General features: G+C 37.1%; 2 protein-coding genes across 4 annotated transcripts in view; one reads left to right on the top strand and one right to left on the bottom strand.

The window, feature by feature from the left end:
* The window catches only part of Erbb4 (erb-b2 receptor tyrosine kinase 4), a 1055862-nt gene that overhangs the window by 894593 nt on the left and 137222 nt on the right, over positions 1 to 24047 (top strand). The gene's annotated exons all lie outside the window — the stretch shown is intronic.
* On the bottom strand, positions 564 to 1506 carry LOC142836966 (phosphoglycerate mutase 1-like). The gene has a single exon (XM_075951722.1). The coding sequence runs from the start codon at positions 1482 to 1484 to the stop codon at positions 1059 to 1061; it is 426 nt and encodes a 141-aa protein (XP_075807837.1). The 5' UTR covers positions 1485 to 1506; the 3' UTR covers positions 564 to 1058.

Raw genomic sequence — 24047 nt, 5'->3', positions numbered from 1 at the left:
TACAAGACAAGGCAGAGGGGTCCTAACACACAGTAAGAGTCACTCCTGTCCCTTGAGGACAAGGAGTTTATCCCACTTGATATGAGGAATGGCTTATTTTCTGGTGACCACAAAGACTATTTCAATCACCACTAGAAACCTCAGAGGGGTTTTTGTGTACTGATAAATATATATGTACTTCTGTTTTTGTAAAAGTAAATGTAACACATAGACTTGACAGGATTGATCCCAACCTTCGGGGGCCAGCAGCTCCTTTAGGGTCAGAGAGGAAGGTAGTTCATCTTTTAAATGCAGGCTACTTTCACCTTCCACTGGAATGACTAAAGCCCCCAGTTACCTAACTGCAGAAGAGTGCAGGACAGGCTTCTCACTGGTCAGGCTATGGCATGGTTCCTCCCTGACCTCCTAAAGCAGACCCTTGTAAACAAAGGACTAAGAAAACTGTAATTACTACCTCTCAATTCTCCTGGGAAGAAGAGCCGTCCCTGGATGTGGACCAAGTACCTGCACCCTAGAGGTGTTACTCTGACTAGATTCTATGAAGGGAGTGGGTGCAGGGGATAAAATACTAAAACAAAATGGGAGCCACGGGTCCCCATCTGCAGCTACAACTTAAACTTAAGATCCTAAACATGGAGTCAGTGACGGGTGCTGGGAAGGGCGCAGGAGGCAGACAGGCAGGGAGGAGGGTCTCGGGGCAGAAGTCTGTCTGTGCGCCTTCACTTCTTGGCCTTGCCCTGCGCGGCCACAGCTTCCATGGCTTTCCGCATGGTCTCTTCATCTCCCAGGAACTGCATGGGTTTAACGGGCTTCAAGTTCTTGTCCAATTCGTAGACAATGGGAATGCCAGTTGGCAGGTTCAGCTCCATGATGGCCTCTTCTGAGAGACCCTCCAGATGCTTGACGATCCCCCGAAGGCTGTTGCCATGGGCTGCAATCAGGACTCTCTTCCCCTCTTTGATCTGGGGGACAATCTCTTCATTCCAGAAGGGCAGTGCTCTGGCAATAGTGTCCTTCAGGCTCTCACAGGACGGTAGCTGGTCCTCAGTAAGGTCTGCCTACCTGCGATCCTTACTGATGTTGCTGTAGAAGGGATGGTCAGGCTCCATTGGCGGTGGTGGGACATCATAAGATCGCCTCCAGATCTTTACCTGTGCCTCACCATGCTTAGCAGCAGTTTCTGCTTTATTGAGACCAGTCAGCCCCCCATAGTGTCGCTCATTGAGGCGCCAGGTCCTGACCACTGGCAGCCACATCTGGTCAATAGCATCCAGGACTGTCCAGAGGGTCCGGATTGCTCTCTTCTGCACGGAGGTGAAGCAGATGTCGAATTCATAGCCAGCATCTCGCAACGCCTGTCCACCGCGCTTCGCCTCCTCGTGGCCCGCTGGGCTCAGGTCGGCGTCGTACCAGCCGCTGAAGCGCTTCTCCAGGTTCCAGGCACTCTCGCCGTGCCGGATGAGGACCAGCTTGTAGGCAGCCATGGCGATAGGCAAGGGGATGCAGCAGAGACTCACCCATTCTTATATTTAATCAAATAAATCATTTTATTTTCCAAGTTTTCCAACCCAAAACTCAATTTTAAGATATTATAAAGAGTCGGTGATCAAAATCTGCAGGAACATCAAGAGTTCTTAGGAAAAATGTGTATGAACCATGATTAAAATGTACACAGTCATATGAAAGTGACTGAGGTATGTAAGACATGGCATCAGATAACATACAGGATGAAAACAAGAAACAAACAAAAATGTCTATTCAAGATATTCTTGTTAGTGTGACTAAATAGCATCTATTTGATGTGGCATTTGTAACATATGTATACTCCACTTTCTTCTCCTCCTCTTTTTTCTCTTCCTCTTTTTTCCTTTCTTTGCCCCCTTTTCCTGTTCCTCTAACACGTTATCTTTTCCTTCCTTTTTTCTCCTTTATTCCTTTAAAACTGTGAAACTAATTCTAGCCTGCAAACTGTACAAAAGCAGATACCAAGTCGTCTACAGCTCAAAGCTGCTGACCCACTGCCACTCTCTTCATCCAACTTATAGAAGAGTCCCTTCTTTCTCTTTCATCCTTTTTATTACAGATATGCTCTGTGAAAATAAAGGAAGACTAGAACCATTCTTAAAATATGTTTTCCCACTGTTAAAACAAATTTCAGTGGAATGAAATATGATTAAAAATATCGCCTTCTGAGAAAATACAGAACTAAACAAATATCATGCAATAAAAGCAGAATCATTTCTTTTTAATATGGAGCATAGACTTCATACCCCCCCAAAATGGATATTTTGAAGATTGTTGCATGCCTGCAAAAATAAAAGCTGCAAAGCTAGGCTCCTTTCTCTTTCATATCTTTTCTAGAGATTATCTGAGTAAACATTTCTATAGAAAACTAGGAGAGCTGGAGTGAGCCGATCCAGCTGCTTGTTAGGGGGACCTTCTCTTCTCACAGGAGAGGTGTCACTCATAGATGGAGGTTGTAGAAAAGCATTTCTAGCATCTGACTGGGACAAGAATAGAGGTAAGTGGAGTCATCCCCTTTTTCTGTACTGAAATAATGAGATTCTTTGGATGAGTGTTTTGTATTTGTAGTTCAGTCAAGTCAATTAGAGTTTAAGAAATAACTGAAAAATACAAAAACATTCCTATAGAAATTCTATTTGACCTCCTGGGGCAATCAGATACAAAGGTGCCAACATGTACAAATGTGCCTCAGTTACTCTCCCTTCTCTGTTCTTCAGCATCGTCTTGATTTACCTTCTGTTCCTATAGTTATATGAGTTTATACCCTCTAGAGCCAATGAACTTACTCTCTACAGCCTACACTTATCTTTTCCTGAAACAGAGACTCTGAGGGACTTTGGGGGGGGGGGCTAATTCCTGAGATTCTTGAGACTATTATCCAGAAACAAGATTTGCACATTAGTAACAATGGTGTTGTTTCATGAGCCATCTGCTCCCAGATGGACATACTTTGCCACCTACGGCATGGGAGGCCATAGAGGGAGGGGTTTTGTTATTCCAGCTGCATCGATTTGACCAATAAATTTAAATAGAAAAGAGAAGTCTGCTGCCAATTTCCTGTATTATCTTGATAGAGTCACCCAACTAGTTCAAGTGTTTGGTGTTTCTTTTATTACAGATATGGATAGTAGCAGTTGGGTTAGGAGCAGACAAACATTAGTTTGGGACAGCGTGCATTTTAAATGCACATGATTTTATGTTTGACCCAAAACCTTACTCATTTTGCAATAATTTCCCATTTATTAAACTTAAACATTATGGGAAGTAATAGCTCTGCAGATAAACATAGTTTCCTGCTCTATCAGAAGAGCCAAGTCTGGTTTCCAGCCCCCAGATTTAGCAGATGACAATCACTTCCAACTCTAGTTTTGTAGTAATATGGGCGGCGGCTAGCTTTACCCGAAATAATTACACGGACACTGTATTCATTTAAACACTGCTCTGGCCCATTCCTATCTAGCCTCTTCTAGGCTAATTCTCACATATTAATTTAGCCCATTTCTAATCATCTGTGTAGCGCCCCTAGGTGCGCTTACCGGGAAGATTCTAGCCTAAGTCCATCCTGGGTCGGAGCTTCATAGCGTGCGTCTTCCCTGGAGCAGGTAGCATCTCTCTGAAGGCGTCTGCTCCCGAGAGCAGAGCTGTGGAGTCTGACCTCACTTCCTCTTCCTCCCGGCATTCTGTTCTGTTTACTCCACCCACCTAAGGGTGGCCTATCCAATGGGCCTAGCAGTTTCTTTATTGCTTAGCCAATGAAATCAACAGATTGATATATGACACTCCCACATCATAGTTTCTAGGAAGCTGACACTTTTCGTGGCCTTCAGAGGCATCTATACATGTGATGTGCACACACACACACAGACACACACACACACACACACAGAGAAAGAGAGAGAGAGAGAGAGAGAGAGAGAGAGAGAGAGAGAATTAAAATCAAAAAATCTTTTTCAAAGTTTACCTTCATTGGTAATTAGCATATGAAAGAAGAAAATTTTCTATAAAGTAATAGAACTTGGCAACTCCTTGATTCAACAGATCTATTCCTTATGCATATCTTAAATGTATCTCAAAAACAAAATATTATGTGATCAGAATAGAAGAGGAGACATACAGATTCTACCTATGTTGTTTTTCAATGGAAATAACAAAAGTATTGTTATATTAAGCAGAAATATCTACCTTGATTCAAAGTTTGTTCTTGTAGCAATTATTTTGCCAATGAAATTTAGTTTGGGTCCCATTTTGCAATCTTCTATATTGTTCTTGAGGCAGAATTATATTAAATTATATTAAAATTTATCTGCTTTTTTATGCTGAATCAAGTGAGTTTGGTTTGTATATAAATATTCATTTTTCTCATTTTTCCCAATCACAAAAGTCACATGTTCCTTTTCTTCTACTTATCCTTCCTGTTGTGAGATATCCTCCTTGCCTTGAACAATATTGTAATGAAAATAACCAGATTGCAAAACAGTGCAATATTCCATAATATTTAATTAAATTGCTACATGGTGTGTTATACAGCCTAAGCCATACAAGCATTAAGGATGGTGATATTATCTTTTTTAAAAGACTAACATTTCTAATGAATAGGTTTTAATTATATAAAACAAATATAGTATTCATATAGGAAAGAAAATTATTCATTTAATGTTATCAGTGTGCCATCGTGTGAGAGTGTGTTTCTGAATTTGGTGGTCTTAAAGGCACAGTGCTCTCCCATGGAGTAGGACATTATTTACCAAGGTATTTTCACAAAGTAATTGAAATAAGTTGACTCAGAGGCTGGAGAGATGGCTCAATGGTTAAAAGCACTGAGTGCTCTTCCAGAGGTCCTAAGTTCAATTCCCAGCAACCACATGGTGGCTCACAACCATCTGTAATGAGATCCGGTGCTCTCTTCTGGCTTTCAGATATACATGCAGGCAGAACACTGTATACATAATGAATAAATAAATCTTTAGGAAAATAAAATAACTTGACTCCTTAAGACTCACTAATCCTAACCAGGTCTGAAGGCCTTTGTTTCTGGAAGGGGATTTGGGGGAATGAAGAAGAGAGTAGGAGAAGGAAGACTAAAAGATAGAAAGAAAAGCAGAAAAAAGAAAGCAAAAAAGGGAGAAAGGAAGGAAAGAAAGGAGTGATGGGAAAGAGAAAAGAGATAGAAAGGGAAGGAATTGAATTGTACTCAGTGTAATAATTATAGTAAGAGGGAAATCAAGGGGATATTTCCTTATATCCAAATCTCTGTTTAAGGTACTAAAACTGGAATTTGGATAAAGCGAAACAATATTGTCCCTTAAAGAAGTTAGAAAGAGTGTTGAACAGACTAACCTCTTAAAATAATAATGATAGTGATGATGATAATAGTAATAATAATAATATATGTGAGTTGTTCAAATTTAAAATAATTATAAAATGAGTAATTTAACAATGTTATAATTAATAACAATTAATAGCTCCCAATTTTATTTAAAAATATAAACATGACAAAAAACATTTGGAACTTCCTTCAGTAACTATGACCAGAGTTTATATTATGATATTAGCAACTTCAAACAAAGGATACAGTTGCTCAATCTCCATGTCATTATTTGGGGGAGGCAAGTCAAATAGTACTACCACCCCCCTCATTTTTTGTTTTTGTTTTGTTTGTTTGTTTGTTTTTCGAATAGGGTTTCTCTGTGTAACATCCCTGTCTGTCCTGGAAATGAAACTGGCCTAGAACTCACAGAGATCCACCTGACTCAGCCATCCAAGTGCTGGGATCAAAAGCATGCACCACCACCACCTGAAGCAATTCTCTTCATATGCAGGCCTAGCAACTCTTCTCTCAATTCCTCCTTCCTTCTTCTACTACCTGAAGCGAGTGATACAAATTCAATAAAAAAAAATTCACTATTTGAAAAATCGAGAGTAGTTAGTATGTGCCGAGCACTTATTGAGTATCAGGCATTTTGTGGACTGTTTAATTTTGTGTTGGTTCAGCACGTTAGGAAGCCCTATCATCGCTAGTTTATAGATTTGGAAAATTGAGATATCTAGAAGTTATGTATTTTTTGCACGCCTCATGTCCTTTGTCCTTGATTCAATACTAAACAATCAGACAAGTTGTAAGGGTCTTATCAATGAGGAGTTGTAGAGACTAAAAGTAGATACAGTCCTAGATATATTTACTTTCACAGTATCTATGTCCACAGATTCATGCTTTTGTGAAAGCAAATAACTATATTAGTACTAGACAACCACCACTATCACCTCAAACGAGAAAACAAAACAAACGAAAAACCTGCAGTGCAGGCCAGGTGCAGGATCTCATAGAAAACTGTTGAAGAGGCAGGATTTGAAGGACTATCTGAAAAAGAAAGTTGTCACCTCACCTCTCTTTGTGATTGTCAACAGAGGAGGGGAAAACATGCTCCACCTCCTCTGTTTGCTGACACTATTCACACTGGTGGGATTGGCGAATGATTTTTCTGGATTTTAAAATTGCACACAGCTTGCAAATGTTTGTGTAATGCCTACTTTTGACTTTTGTGTAATGTGTGCAATCCCAGTGCTCTGCACTCTTATAATCAATACAGACTTAGTGGTTTGCTAGGCAGGGGATAATATATGTGTCGCTTGGATAAAACATCTCTCTGCTTCTCTGGAGAATCTGCAGAAAGTGAACACTCTTGAGCTGCCATTCTCCCTTCCATTCTCTTTACAGTTTCTGACATCACAGAGCATTAGATTTCAAAAAGATACAAGAAAACTTCCAGGAAAAAAAATTCTCATTTCAAATAAGAAAATGGGAACCCACAATAGCAGGAAGATTGTTTCCACACAGTCAAACTATCAAAGCTGAGGACATTCAACCTTTATGTTATGATTAGAAGACGTAGATTTGGTCTGTTGGTGTCCAGTATGACAAGTATGGATTCTTGTATGCTCTGCTTATCTGTTTATCAAAATGTGCATGGAAATTGAAGTGGTAATGGACAACTCCTAATTAGTTTGCCTTGTTCCTTCTACCAATGAAATAGCATTTTCTACAGAAGGAACATCATCCTTGGGTACTTTCTTTAGAGCAGTGGTTCTCAAGCTGTGGGTTGCAACCCCTTGGAGGTCAAATGACCCTTCCACAGGAATCACATATCCTGCATTTCAGATAATCATATCATGATTCATAACAGAAGCAAAATTACAGCGATGGAGAAACAACAAAAACAGTTTCATGGGTGGGACTCACTCTAGCATGAGGAAGTGTACAAAAATGTCACAGCATCAGAAAGGCTAAGAACCCCTGCCCTGCTGGAAGAGGTTGCTTGTTGGTTCCTTGCTACTTAGCTTCAAAATAATCACACAGAAACCATATTATTTAAATCACTGCCTGGCCCATTAGCTTTAGCTTCTTATTGGCTAGTGCTTACATCTTAATTTAACCCATCTTCATTAATCTGTGTATCATCACTAGGTTGTGGCCTACCAGCAAAGTTTCAGCACGTCTGTCTCTGGCAGCGGCTCCATGGCTTCTCATCGGACTCTGCCTCCATTCTCCCAGCATTCAGTTTAGTCTTCCCCTGCCTACCTTTATTCCCTGTGCAGGCCCAAGACAGTTTTCTTTATGAACAAATGGTATTCACAGCATAAGAGGGGAATCCCACATCACTACCTCAGAAGGTCAGTGAGGAAGAGTGTACCCTCCAGCAGTCAGCTGTCGTTCTCCTGGTGAAAGAATTGCCCATGGTGAAGAGCCTAATCCAGTTGTTATGAGCCTGGCTGTAGCTTATACAACCAGTCACCAGTGATCAGAGCTGGCTCTTCTGTCACATCCAGGGTAGGATTACTTTGTTTGCTGCATAACTACCAGTTGTTAAGGCCCCAGTAAGCTCTATCCCCTTAAGGATAAGATAGTCCTTGTATAATTCTGACTAGAGTTTGGAAAAGCCTTATTAAGTTTCTTTTCCTCTTAGCAGTTTTGCTTAGTAATTAAGAGCAAATAAAGTCATAATGTGCCTCAAAAAAAGATCCCAAGAGCAAAGAGTAAAAATTATTATGTATTCTACAGATACGGCTATATGGTTGTGGAAATATTAAAATATTTTTCATACTAGTTAGTAAGCAGTCATTGCCTCAAAGGCCTAGATATCATCACACTGTTGTGCTGGAGCTGACTGCTCCTCTATTGGGGGATTTTATAATCCACCAATTAAAGAAAAATATATGACATGCATAGGCAGCAAGGGCCTTAGCCTCCAATTGTTCTTAGCCCTGCCTTATTTATTACCTTAACATAACAGTGTAGAAATGAGTGAGCGACCAAATCATCTGCAAGTCAAATGACCAATGAATAACCCTAGGGCACTTGTACTCAAGATGTCCACCTTGAACTCATAGACCTCTCTTTCTTTTCTTTTAAATTTCAATCTTATATCTAATCTCACCTAATTCATGTTTTCTTTCTCAACAAGCACCATCTAATTTAGAATGACTCATTGGAGATTAGCATGGCATGTTCTTGTGTCTTCATCTTTTTGAGCAGAGTCTAGAACATGTGAGATATGCAATATGTATTGTACATTGAGTGAACTGCTGACAGTATCAATCAGTTTGTATGGTGGTGAGTTTTTATCAGCTTGATACAAATCAGAATATAAATGGGAAGAGGAAATCTCAATTGAGGATTTTCTCTATCAGGTTTTCTGGTAGTTAAGTCTATGGGACATTTTGTGGTGTTCCTGATTGATGGAGGAGGGGCTAGCCCACTAAGGTCATTGTCATCCTGGGGCAAGTGTTCACAGGAGGTATAAAAAAGCAAGCTGAGCAATTCTTGGGAAACAAGTCAGTAGGAAGCAGCACTTCTCCACAGTCTCTGCTCCAGTTCCTGCCTCCAGGAGTTCTTACCCTGATTTTCCTCAGGGATGGACTATTACCTGAAAGTGTAAGAATGAAACCTTTCTGCCACACTTCACTTTTAGCCAGTGTTTTATCACAGCAATAGAAAACAAACTCGAACCATGTCAATGCTTCTGGGAATTTTCTTGTGTCATTGATTTACCTGGGAACTGGCAACTTGTTAAACTTTAACTCTTCTGAATATACTCAGAACAATTGTTATTGTCATATACTCATGTGACATCTAATCTTGGTTGTCAACTTTAAATGCATAAGGAATCAGAACATCAGCTGAAGACATGCCTTTATTAACTCTACCTATATATGTCTTCATTTTCTTGATTGCTTCTATATGAAAGTACCACTGTGAGTGGTACTATTCTTAGGCAGGTAGGCCTGGGATATATATGAAGGGTGTTGTAATGAGGAGAGCAGACCACGTCCCACCCGGCTCCTGGCAGCCCAGTTAGCTAATCCCCAAAATAATTACACAGAAACTGTATTCATTTAAACACTGCCTGGCCCATTAGTTCTAACCTCTTATTGGCTAACTCATACATATTCATTTAACCCATCTCCATTAATGTGTATTGCCACTTGACTGTGGCTTACCATCATGAGTCTAACCAGCGTCCATCTTAGGCAGGAGAAGCATAGTGTCTGCCACATTTCCCTTCTTTCCAGCATTCTGTTTTGTCTCCTCTACCCACATTAGGGCTGCCCTATCAAAAAATCAAGGCAGCTTCTTTATTCAACCAATGAAATCACCACAAATACAGAAGGACCTCCTACTCCATTTCCCCTTTTCTGTTTAAACAAAAAAAGGAAGGCTTTTATTTTAACATAGTAAGATTACATATAACAAAGGAGTTATCAAGCAAGAATTACAGTTACAATATTTATATCTATTTTATCTTTTATCATAACTAAAGAAAACTATCACTATGACTATTCATTCTTCAACTCTATCAAAGACTTCAGAAGGATATAATATTACATAAGTATACAGGAAGTACATTGTAAGCAATTTCTAAAACTCTAGAAATGACAGAGATATTTCACTGCCAAGACAGTCACCCAAAGTTTTTCTGTACCATTGGGGCATCCATCTTTAGCCTACAGGCCCATAGTTTACAGCAGACATTTTCATGAAGCAGGAAATTTGAAAGACAGTTCAGTTACTTTCTTCTGTGTCCTGCAGAATGTCTCACAGACTCTCATGAATCAGGAACCCCGAAGGAACATCTCACCTTAGGCAAATTCAGCAGTCCTCTCTCTGCAGGTTCTTTGTGTTCAATTTATGCAACAGTCCAGGCAAGAGCAGTTTCTTGCCCAAATGGCTATCAAACTTTATAAGGAGACTCATCGACAGCCATCTTCCTCTTGAAGTAGATTGGTGCTGCCAGGAGCAAACGTATCTCATTGTCATGAAAAGTCCTAATTTATTAAAACATCAAATGTCATATTCTGTAGTCTTGAAAGATATGAAGAATGCCTATCTGAAATATATCTATGCACATCTAGAAAATCTAACTAACATGACTACAAGCTTGACTATTATCAATGATTATACATTAACAACCTATATTTCCTAATTATACATTATATTTTTAAATGATCTACACAATCACAATACCTTAATCAATATCAGAAATACATATACATATAACAAAATTGACCTTAAATTTATATCAACAAACCAAGATACATACCAATGCAAATTAATTATATCTATATCAAATCCCCCTTTGAATGTAAAAGAACATTCATAAACAATATTTGGGAATATGGACAGAGTTTTTTCTCTCCAAACTACTTTGTGCTGTATAAGGATGCTGTTAATCAGGTTTTTTATGGTATAAACTATGTGCCAGGTTTATCTCAGTTGACAGTTGAACAAAGTAAGTTTTTCAGGGGCGTTCACAGCAACCTTTAAGGAGGATGTGGTCTCTCATACCATATTGGTCTATAAGCAATCCACAGGGTCTTATCTTCTTTGAAAACAAAAGAAGAACCTCTTTTCCAAAGCATCATATCTTTAGACCCAAATTTTGAAGTCAAGATACCTTTATAATATAGATGCTGGTCTAGCTTAGCCCATACAACAAAATGTCTCTCTGTATTTAGCTCCTTCACAGTCAAAAATTTAAAGAAAACATAATAATACAAAGAATCCAGACTCTCAGTGAATTTTCCATTTTTACATGGCTTAATTTTTTTCTTTTAATCTATAACTATCTGTACTCTCTTTAAAGACTTTACCCTTTAAAAAAATTAACTTTATTTTATAACTTTCTGTATTCCTTTTCTTCTCTCTCCCAAGCCTTTGTATACACCCATTCAACACTGTGACCCATTTAGAGGTCTTTTATGTCTGAACCTGTCCTATTGTGAATCTGTAATTCTTTACTGTCCAGGAACACTTTAGCTTTCTGGTTTTAAAATGCTAAGCTCTTAAGAATCTAAGCTGTGACAATCAAATACAGGTACTGCCTGTTTGCCCTGCTCAGTCCAACATGGTGGAGCCGCTTGTGCCTCTGAGTCACTTGTACTGCTAAGCCATGGCATGCAATGCCCCACTTTTAGGCACACAGCAAGTCCAGTTGCCATCAAACAAACCATAGCACTTTAGTCACAAACCCCACTGAAACGCTCTGTCTCCTGCAAGAGACAGAGGTTACACTGGCAACACAGCCCAGAAAATGGTATTTCAAAACTGCCACTTTCTAGTAGACTTGATCCTGCTGCCTACCCAGGCAGGAAGAGCTGAGCCACAGGCATGGTCTCAGCTACTTTACTCCCAACCCTGAGTAGGTACATAAACATCCGAGCCCATGAATGCTCCATAGCTGGAGTTTGTACTGGCTGCAGGGCCCTGGAAGCCTTGTTTTAAAATGGCACAGCTTTTTCCTGCTGCTATTGCTGAGTCAGGAAAATTTCTCTGCAGCACCCTGCCAACACACAGGAAAAAGCTGTGTTAAACTCTATATTTGTGTCTAGAATTCTTTTTAAATCCCTCTCGGGTTTTACGTGGAGTTAAGCACCACATTGAGGTGCCACTTTGTCGTAATGAGGAGGAGTGGACTGTGTCCCGCCTCCCGACTTGCTTACATCTGGGCCGGTGGATTGCTTGTCATGAGTGGCGCCCAACATGGGGCTCCCCTATCAAAAGGCCAAGGCAGCTTCTTTATTCAACCAATGAAATCAACACAAATACAGAAGGACCTCCTACACCAGAAGGGAAGTGAATGTGAGCCTGAGACAGACCAGTAGGCAGTGTTCTTCCATGATTTCAGATTTAGTTTTTTTTTTTTTTTTTTTTTTTTTTGGTTTTTCGAGACAGGGTTTCTCTGTGGCTTTGGAGCCTGTCCTGGAACTAGCTCTTGTAGACCAGGCTGGTCTCGAACTCACAGAGATCCACCTGCCTCTGCCTCCCGAGTGCTGGGATTAAAGGCGTGCGCCACCACCGCCCGGCTCAGATTTAGTTTTTATATGAGCTCTGGTCCTGGCTCCCCTCGATATTGTACTGTGATAAGGCCATGGTAGAGACATATGAGACCATAACTCTTTCCTTCCCAAACTTGGTGCTTAAAACTAGGACAGACAAAAAAAATCTGAAAAATTTTAAAATGATGAATAATTTTTAAACCGTAAATTTGGAATCAAACAGATTATAGGAAAAGCATCCTATTCTACTGACCATAATTTGAACCCTTTAAGTATCCTTAGTATCACTTTCCAAACAACTGTGATTGGTTTCATAAGATGCCATCCTCAAACGGTGGTGGCTGTTAACCCCATTTCTTATTTCTGGACCATGCTCTTCTCTCCTGTTGTATGCTAACAAAGACTAGATGCCCAAGTCCTATTCTATAGCAACTGTAGGTTCTGTGAAGATCTTTTCCTTGGGTTTGAAAATAAAAAATTGATTAAAAGTACCTTGTCACAATTTTCTCCAGCCCTGAAATTAATCCTGAAAAATCTTAAAAGTAGAGTTCCCTATGGGAGTATTAATAGACCTCAAGAATGGGATTCAGCCTGAAATAAATAATTAGAGTTTTAATAGAGAGGGAAGGAGCCTAAATAAAAGTAAATGATTAAAATTTGCACCTAGTTTTTATAAAAAGGTAGACTTTACCCTTCAACCTATCTCCCCTAGAAACGATGTTCTAACAATATTCTTTAATTTACTGAACAGGAAATGTTGCATAATTGATGTCTAGGGGATTTTAAAGATGTATGTGAGGGAATTTGAAAGAGACTTCTAGATCCTAGTTTATAAGAGAAAACAGTTTCTATTGGGATAGATGTGGTAGAAGTCCAGCTGTCTCAACCTTTAAAAGGGTTTGCTAGTTCCAGACAAGTAGAGGTTTTATTGAGAGACATTCAAGATCAACAAACAAACAAATAAATAAATATATAAAGAAGTAAGCATCCTTAAAATCCAGTTATCTTAGAAAATTCATCACATAATTGTGAAACATATTTTTGCTATTTATGTAATATTATGATTTTCAATAGAAACATCAAATTATGAGGCTAGGTCAAATATGTAAAAACATCATGATTTTCATTGTTATGATTAATTTCAGTGGGTCAAGACATTCCATATATTTCTATGTATAATTAATTCTTGCCCATACAGAATTTCTGCCTATTTCCTTGGTAAAGATTCTTCTGGGTGAAATTATAAACAGAGAAAGTTTTAATATTGTAAATTTCTTCATACCATCACATTTCTTCTTTATGTAACTTTATATTATATTCCCCCTACACAAGTGTGGGAACTCCTGTCTCTTCAACATCGGGCAGGCCCCAGGCTACTGAACTACTCCTTAACAAAACATCTGAAGTTAATCCTCTTCTTAGCTCTTTTTGTTCATTTTGTTATTTTTCTTTATGAGTGTTTTGCTGCATAAGAAAAAAGTTCATATGCTGAGGTCCCCTCACTTCCATGTAAAAGTTCTCAACTCCTTCATTCATCAGATGGTTGAGCAAAGGAATGGGTTCTCATGAGAATCACGCAAGCAGTTATCCATTCCCATAAGCCCACTTCCTCATTTATTCCTTCTGCGCACGCACGCACATGCACGTGTGCGCGCACGCGCGCGCGCACACACACACACACACTGTCAAAGTTCACAGCTAGAAGAGCAAATGCATAATAAAGTAATGTAACTTCTTATGTCAGCAAGTCTACATTTTGTGAAAGATGGTGAGAGTCAGACCTCCAACAGAGGGCAATCCATTCTGCCCAAATCAGAACACTGTCTAATGCTGCAGTTTGACCCAGAAACAAAAGCCTGACCTCATCATGAAAAGTTTTCCAGTCAATGATTAATTTCTATTCGACTTCCTTTATTTAAGCATATTTTCAGAACTTGTGAGGTAACTATGGTAATGGACACCTAGAAGGGGGAGAGATCTTTGTTATTAATTTCTACATGCAGAGATAGGTCAGGTGCTCGATGGTGTTGTTATGCAAATCTCCAAACAGGACGGATCATAACCTGCTGGGACTGTTCTTTCCAGGAACAAAGTGCCATGTCAAAAAAGTTGGCTTTTAGGTTAACTATTTTTGCTAAAATGTAAAGCCATGGTTCTCTTTGAAAATAGGTATTGGCTGATGATTAAACAAATCACATTATTCTCGGCGAGTGGGAGTTTGTATATTTCAGGGTCGTTTAAAAAGTAAGGGTTTCAAAATCACTTAATGTAGATTGTTCTCTTGTGAGCAGTCACAGCGATATACTTGCAGGAAGGATGAACCCAGATAGAAGAAAGCAGTAGGTGCAGAACAAAACACGGATTTATGGCTCATGAATGGAACTTGTGACATTTGGCTCAACTCTGAATGTTTCTAAACTCAGTGCATAGAATAGAAGACAAATAACAATTCACTGATTCTTGGATTTGAAACCACAACAGCCAGTTGAAGTTCAGAAAAGATGGTTACTAGTTTTCCCAAAGAATATCCTTAAATTTTACAATTAACTTGCATAATATGCTTCATCATAAAAATAATAACTTGAATACTGGTTTTCAAACTAAGTCTGACATCTACGTAGGTTCCTTCCATCTAAACAATAATTTTGAGTGCCTTGTGATGCCTTGTCTCTATAATTTATTTCAAAAGCTTGAGGCTAAGATCTTTTGTGTCATGGATGTCTTACATTCTGCCTTTCAAATGACACTGTTTTAAAGTATTATGGATCCAAGAGCTGGTAATCAACTAACCAGTCCCTCACAAAACAATGGCATAATGGAGAAAAAGACTTCTGAATAGTTTAGTTGCAGTTACCATGGAAACCAGATACATTTGCTTTATTAACATAATCTTTTCCTTCTTTTTTAGTCCCTTTGCTTTCTAGAAAGAAGTCTTCCTTGATATGATCACAATTAAACAATGGATTCTGAAATTGAACTGGCATTTATAGAAGTTGGTAACAATGTAAAACAATTTTGCTTATCTGAAAAGCATTCTGCTTTAAAAGAAGTTTATAGATAGCTTTTCAAGGTTTGTCATTTCCTATTAGGGTTGAGATGACTCTGGGTTGGCTTTCTCAGGGTATAACATCATAGGAATTTTCTGTTACATTATTCTTTTTCAGTAATACTTGATACATTTTCATTTTTGTGTCAGTTCTTAGAGCATTAGTGTTGCTTTTGTATAACTTTCCTATCTGTATTTATCCAATAACAGGGAGAAAATCATGCCATAAAGTACAATTGTAATAAATGGAAACATTCACAATGCAATAGGACCACATCACCACTAATTAGTTTAACTTTATTTAAAGCTACTGTATGCAATATACAATTCTAGACACCATGTAGGATAGAAAACAAGTTATATGTATTCCCAACATTTAAGTTTTTTTTTTTGATGTTTTTTAAATTCCAGTGTATTCTCCTTTGGCATGGCTCTCATTAGGTAGTTGTAATCTAATAGTGTGTTGATTAGGTAATTAATTTAGAGGTTTTCAAGTAGGTACGTAATCTAGTGAGATATTCATTTGGGGGGGGGTTAGAAATGAACTTTAATTTTTAAGGTACTGTATGTTCGTGTGTGTGTGTGTGTGTGTGTGTGTGTGTGTGTGTGTGTGTGTGTGTGTGTGTGTGTGAAAGAGAGAGAGAACAGGTGCCTGGATAGTTTAGGTGAGGGTCTCAGAACCCCTTGAGCTAGAGTTACAAGTGATTCATTTCTGCTCGGTGTGGGTGCAAGGAACTGAAGTTAGAACTTCTCCAAGAGCAAAGCAGGTTCTTACCCCTGAGCCATCTCTCTAACGCTTCTTTTTCTTGGTGTTTCTATCCTTAAATGTTTAGCATTAGTGTTTAAATTTTAAGCTACAGATTTTATTTATTTTATGCTTAAAATTAATTTTTTTCTGAAATATTAGATTGAAATATGAATAACTGCAAAAACATGTAAACTTTGTCAAAAAAGAAATTCAATTGTAATTTTCTTCTAAAGTATAGGAACTTGTTATTATTATTTTGACCTTGGAAATTTCTCATAGAAAATGGCAAATAACTAAAACAAATGATGTTTATTGAAAAATACAGTTGAATGGATAAAGTAAGTAGAAAGCTTCAAAATGACTTTAAACAACCAGAGCTTTTCAGAAATGATAATATAGTCAAAATATTTCCAGTATTCCCAATACATTAATGAATTCTAGCTGTCATGTATGACTAGCTAGAGTTCATTTATCTTCCACATTTTAGTGTAAATAAATCATCTGTGTGGTCAATACCAAAAAACATCATGCCTTTTTGGGTTAGTCAACAATTTGGTTACTATGACATAATAGTTGACAACTCTAAAAGAGAGAAGATATATTTGGGCTCACAACTTTGGTAATTCTAGTTCATTGTTATCTGGTGCCATTGCTTTGGATCTGGGGGCATTCAAATATAGAAAACATATGCATAGATGAGCTATCGTATGCCTTCCCAGTCTGTATTGCCACCTCATTCTTGATGCATTTAAGTATTCGTGAAACTCTCATTGTGAATTCCAGTATGAGGATATTAGAAAGCACAGTAGGACTGAATGGAAGCTTTCAAGTTTCCATGTTATGAGGCAAGATAGGAGCTCTCTAGGAAACTCATGTTTATGAGGATCTCCATTGATTCCATTGAAATGCATCTTTAAAGGAATAAAATGCTTTGTACTACAATTTTATTAATTAGATGTAATTATAACTAATTGATGCGGTTATATTTTGATAAAATTAAGAGAGTGGTTTTGTAAATAACAGATAATCTTGAGACATTTCCTATTTATCATTTGAACTTCCTGTTTCACTTACATAGCTTGAGTATATGGAATGTCAAGCCAAGATTTTCTTGCCATGCTAGTAGAGGAAGTCATCCTCACAACTGTGTCTGTCATGACTCATAGCAGTATGTTGTGAGCATATGCAAACTCTAGAGCTTAGAACAGCCCTCTGGACTGTTGTTGGTGCCTGATGCAGAGGCAGGGAGAATCTGAAGATGAGTAGACTGATCTGAAGGAAGCTCAATGTCATTGCCAATTCCACAGTCTTGTAATTAGCTGCACAGTACTCCAGACTTGTGCTGTTAGGAGATTATGTTGTTAATTGGAAGCAGAGAGGAAAAGTAAGTTTATTTATAAGGCGTCTGGCTGTTGTCAATAGTAACAATAGTTTTATTCCTCACGTTTCAAGTAAAAGGAGAATTCGGGAGAGTAATAACTCTTCCCAAGCTGTTAATAAAAGATTTTGAGATATCTAACGTGGTCACACACTACTTAAACCCCCGTGGACATTGTTTTCTTACAGCAAAGTAATTGGTGTTGATAAAGATGACTGTAGGTTAACAACATAAAATATTTGGTCATATTTTGTGTGTTTATTTAATAAAGAAAGGTATAGAATGAATTTTATAACATTTTTAATAGTGTGACTAAGATAAAATCAATCATCAATAGTAAAGTGTCTATAAATTATAATATGTATTTGAAAGTATAATTTAAATATGATATTACTTCATAATAGATATGGACCTAATCTTGTGAATGTCTATACATTCAAAAAGATCAATAAAACTATAAAATTAGAACATCTTCATGTTTTTTTAAAAACATGAAGCAAATAAGTCAAATATTTTCACTTTATGCTGCTTATTTCAAAAATATTCCTTCTTTATAGGAAGATAACATTTTAAATAAATTGTCTTCCAAATGAGGTATGTAAATCCACCCTTATATTCTACCTTCTAGAAGGTGCTTATCATTTATTTCTTATAAATTAACTAGCTAATATTCTTTAATGGAATTGCACATTATAAACAGATAAAAGCCTTTGAAAATAAATATATATGTGAAATCTTCCTAAAGTAATGAGAAGAAATAATCTTGTAGACAGAAGAAAAGTGTCTACTTTCAAAATGTTAGGCCATTATCGACATTCAGTTGTAACCTTTAATGTCATTAATGCCAATCCTATTACACCAATCTCTTCATTCTTTGATAAAATGAAATAATTAGAATGACCTGCATATCTAGTGTTCACAGTAGGAGACATATTCAAACACTGTTGTCAGAATTTAACATTCAAAACAAGAGAAGCATTTTCAGCCACAAACTGATTTAGAAATGATGACCATAGCATACTTCCCAAATGCTAAAAGAAACCAAAATTGTTTTATCTTGTTAGTCTCAGTAGCTATGACTATTTAGCCATTGAGTTACCATTTCTTAAAAGTTACCTAAAATTATATGATCAATATGTCATATATAAGCTAGTAATAGTAAAAAAATATTTGATTAAATGAAAAAATGACTTTCAATTATAATCTTAATTCATTGGACCCATATTTTATAGAATCAAACCTACTGAAAGTTAAAATTTAAATCATCTTTGCTATGGTAAATAAATCAAATTTCAATTAATTGGTTTGTTTTTTCTTTTAGTAAATAACCTTTGGGCTATTATCTGGAGTTCTGAAAATTTGCTATTCTAGTCATAAAACAGTGAGGATTTTAAAGAACATCCATTCATATACCAGTGGAAAAACATGTCAAATATTTGAATAAGTAATGCGATTTTAATTATGCCCCCTTTTAATTGCTATATATGAGAAAAAACTATGAATAAGATTATGATTGCATCACTTTAAAACTTAAGGGCCAGGGAGAACATTCCATAAACACATGTAGAAATAAACCCAAAATATTGATGAAGACCCAGTTCTCTTCCATAAATTTTATGGGCTCTCTCCTTTCATATAGTGTCAATGCAGTTTTCCAACTTGAGATTTAAGATGTCATCACTCCTGGTGGGATATATCACAAATCATTTTTCCTTGTCTCTCTTTATCATGGACAGAGTCATCACAGAGCCTTTTTGACAAAGGCCCCACATTTCTTCAATGTTCCCTGCAATGGAATTCTGGAAATAAAACCACAACATTTTCTTTTTCAAAACCAAATGTAACACCATTCTGCTTTGTTTTGGATATGGTTGATACCATCTCAAAAAAATGGAGTTTAGTTTTGATTCCTAACAGAGAGGCCAAATGAAAGCAGAGGAAGAAGGCATTTTGAAATTATTGAAGAGATTCTGGCGTTTGTAATGCCATGCCTTCTTATAACTTCAACTTTCTACAAATCCCAGATTGTAAATACATCCTCTCCATTTGTTGAACAGCCAGCTCATCCTTTTGTTCTGATATATGTGCAGATTAGTGAAACTCTCTAACTCACAGCCTTTTCATCTCCATAATAATGCCATGCAATTAAAAATGGAGGTCAAGTACATGAGGCCATTGGCCCAGAGACTAAGGCGCAGGAGGAACTTTGAAAACAGAACTGATCATGCGACAAAGAATGAATTGACCACTGACTGCTAACGATGACTACTCCACGCTAGGTCTGCCCTAATGCCAGGGGTTACAAGTAGAAATGCAGCAGGTGAGGTCACTCTCCTCTTAGAGCCTGCAAATGGAAAGCCTACTTAGAAATAATTATGAGAAGCACTTTGTTAGTCAGTCCCTTTGGGTACCCTTTTCTGTATTCCTTAGATGGATCCACACTTCATATTTAGTCAGCAGATGCCTTCTTAATTAGCATTTTATTGTTGATATCATTCTCAGATTTTCTTCCTAATGGATGTGGGGTTCATTTTTGTTTATCTTAATAAGACTGGAACTTATCTAACAGTAATACTAAAGTAATTTAAACTGAAGATTATTTGAGGGATAAAAGATAACTTTTTTAGTTTGTTGATTAACAATTTGGCACATATGGGCATGGGTCTTTTTTAAGATTTTTATTTTATTTTATGCATATGGGCATGTGCTTGCATGTATATCTGTATACCACTTATGCGACTGATACATGTGGAGGTCAGGACACTGAATTCCCTGTAACTAGAGTTAAGAATAATTGTGAACCACAGTATCTGTGTCGAGAATTGAACCCAGATCATTTGGAAGAGAAGCCAATGCTCTTAACCACTATGTAATCTCTCTAGCCCCAAGGGCAAAGATTAGTGATGAATTATTTTGAATTTCCCAAATGGAGTCAACTGTTTCTGCTTGTGATGCTTTAAAAAAAATGATACAAAGTATCTGTAGCATTATGGTTACTAAAAGGATAGCCTGGATGTTGATTGATATGAAACAGTATACATACTGGTGGTGGTGATATTTAAAAATGATAATGAGAAACTTGTCTTGATAATAAAATTCGGTAATATTATATTTATGCATTAATATGTATGCTCATGCATTAACATTATAATATACTAACTGCGAACAAGCAAGATTTAATCTCATGACAAAGTAAAAAATTCTTCTCCTATAATAGTTTCAGTGCCATATCCTTCATATGCTGAGAATAAGCTTCAGATTTTGCCTACTAAGGGAGTATGTGTAAGCCTTTACCACCAAAGTTGAAAAATAGCTCAAAAGCCTAATTGCAGAAGTCAACATAGTGTATTGTAATGGAACCAGGGTAGACTTGGAGACCTATAAAGATGAGGGGGAGACAAATACCTGGGAGAATGAAGTTTGTTGTGGTTATCAACATGGAGTACTGGCCCAGTCTGTGTTAAATGGCAGCTCTCTTGCCAATAGTGCACAATACAGCCACCCATGGGTGAACTGCCTTCACAACCAAGCCCATAAGATGACTTATATCACACAAGTTTTACTGTGTTGCCAATAAGTTGAATATATTGTCTCTGAAGTTTCTTAAGGCTTGCTATTGGAGAAAATTAAGCAACTTGGCCTTATTTTTCTTTTTAGACCCAGAGACCTACTTAGTGATATCTGATAGTATATTTTATTTACTTCTTGAAATGTATCAGCCTCCTGTGAAATAAATAATCTCTTTAATCAGAGCTTGGACCCTCCAGGAAATATACTATCCTTCATTCTTTAAATCCACATATCAGATTCAATCATTTGTAGAAAGTTATATCAAGTTTTCTTTCCATAAGTTATGTGTGTATGTGTGTGTATTTTTTCCCTTATTGGTTTTGGTGTTGAAGTCACACTAGAGAGGTAGGTAGTTGGAGACAGGGCTGTGGGATTCTTGGGAGTGGTCCAGACAAAGACTATAGATATTGTAATGACAGGTGTTTAGATGGCATTCAAAACCAAGAGCTAGTATAAAGTCATCTTAGAGTGATGGTAGATAGAAAGTCTAAATACTAATCTATCACTGACAGATGAATGTTCATTCGAAGGCTCAGGAAACATTGCAAAAGAGGATATAAAGATATTGTTAGAGGCAGAAGATAAAAAGATTGGCTAAGAAATGACTGTCCAGCAAAGAGTGCAGCCATTAAAATCATAAACTCTTAGCAGCAGTGGATTTTTGCACTGGGTCTACACAAGGTTATACATGGGAAGTCTACACAAGAATCGACACTTCAACAGTTAGGCATGGTAGAGGAAGTGCTTTGAGATCCTTATTCCTTGCTGTTAGATGGTTTGCTACTAACAAGTTCAAGGAGGGGCAAACTCACTGATGTGTGAGCCTACTGTTGTCTCCACCAGGACCATTACAAAGGATTGGACCCAGTGAATAGTTCCAATCCACTGACCACAGAGATGCCCATAGGTCGCAATATAAAACCAAAAGACATGTGTCTGGGAAAACAATTGGTGGTGCTGGGTTGATAGAGATGCAAGAAAGAAAAAAGGGCATGCAAAGAGAAAATAGCTAGAATACAATGTATGCATGTCTGAAAATGTCAAATAACAAAATTATTAAGAGAGACAATGTCTAAAAAACTACCAACTGAAAAATTCATCCCATATTTATAAATCTAAAACAAATATTATTAAGGAATATCTATAAAATCAGAGAAAAACTGAATTAGCTGAGTTTTTAAAACTAGAGAGTGCATTGTTTGAAAGAGTGGTCCCAGAGGCTCATATATTTGAATGCTTGGTTTGGGAAGGACTAGGAGGCGTGGCCTTGTTAGAGGTGACATATCACTGGGGGTGGGCATTTTCAAATGTTCTTGCCAGGCCCAGTTAGCTCTTTTTCTGCCTCTGACCTGCTGATAAGAATGATAAGGATGCTCCAGAACTATGCCTGCTCCCACGTTCCCCATCATGATGGTCATGTAGTCTAAGTCTCTGGAATTCTTCTCTAAGTTGCTTTGGCCAAGGTAACTCTTCATGGCAATAGAAAAGTTACTAAGACAGAGATAACTGACTCTGCCATTGGTTTTAGTGGGTCATGTGGCTGAAAACTGAAATAAAAATTGCATTATAGAGCTAACCAAGGAACCGATAGATTTATTTGCATAAAAATAGTTTTGGACTATTGAACAAGAAAATAAGGCTCTATTTCAAATATTATACAGGTTCCTCTTTAAGTTATAAATAGTTGGTTAACATAAGGTTTCTAAACTATATAAGGTACTGCACAAATTTATAAAATAAGTATTATAGTATATTAATCAAAACTTATACTTATTATTTGCAAACTTCTTTGTTTTTCTTTAATTATAATTAAGATTACTGAATCCATTGTAATGGTAATGTTTTCAGTGCCCACCTTCCTAGGATGCTTTATGTTTGTTGGCCCCCAAAATGGACTGACATTTGCCTAATAGAGCAGCCAATGTCTTTTGTTGCTGGTTTTTATTAGAGAGATCAAATATGAGACAAGATGAAAGAGAAATATCATGAGGTTACAGGAAGGTTAATGTTATTTAGGCAGATGGTAAATTGCAAATTCAACTTGTTGTCACAATAATTATTATGTGAAGAAACACTAGCATTACAAATAAGATAAAAATGAAATATTTTTTTCTCCACATACATACCCAAATTTGTTATTAACAGTTTTCATAGCAGGTAGCTATTTGCCAAAAAATTGATTATGTTTTCATCTAGTCATTGCATAAAAGAACTGTTCCATTTATTCAATGTATCTTTGATAATTATTTTAATGCATATTTTTAGGTAATAATGGCTTGAACATTTAATGTAAAAATTTACTGGATTAAGTATATTTCTTGAGCTATTGTTATGCTTTTGTCCCTAAATTACAGATTGTAATACAAGGCATTATGACTCAAGTCTGTAATATCAATGCTTGGTAGGATAACTTGGGCTACATTCAAGGCAATTCAAGACAAAGCCAAGGTTACCAAATAATTCTATGAGAAAACAAAGAAAAACACATTAAGATTTTAAATTACTCACTCCTCTAAACCACAGTTCTTATAAATAAATTGTGTTTATTTAAGCTGTGTTTTCTCTGATCACTGTTTTGTCTAATTTGCAAAATTTAGTTATAAAACTTATTTTATAACCAAAGTCTCCATATCAGTTACTAGGAAATGCTCGTTTTTCTCAGCATGTACTCCAGTAAATATGATTATCAGGTTTGCTAAAGGAGGATGATATTTTAAAATTCTATAAAGCAATCTCTATCCCAATGCTTTGAGATGTTTGTTCTCTGATTTTAAAAAGAACGCTGTAAATGTTGGCATGTTTCCTATTAGAAGGCATGATTTGTTTTCTAAAGCAATTTCCAAGGATATTCACAGTGAATCCTGATGTACCTAAGAGGACTGGCAGATGAACAGCTGCCCTCTGAATGCAGCCAATTAAATAACACAGCAGTTTGAAGCTGCCATTTGAAA

Source organism: Microtus pennsylvanicus, chromosome 17 (genome assembly GCF_037038515.1).
Source record: "Microtus pennsylvanicus isolate mMicPen1 chromosome 17, mMicPen1.hap1, whole genome shotgun sequence".
NCBI lineage: Eukaryota > Metazoa > Chordata > Mammalia > Rodentia > Cricetidae > Microtus > Microtus pennsylvanicus.
This window is presented reverse-complemented; position numbering and strand designations above follow the sequence as displayed.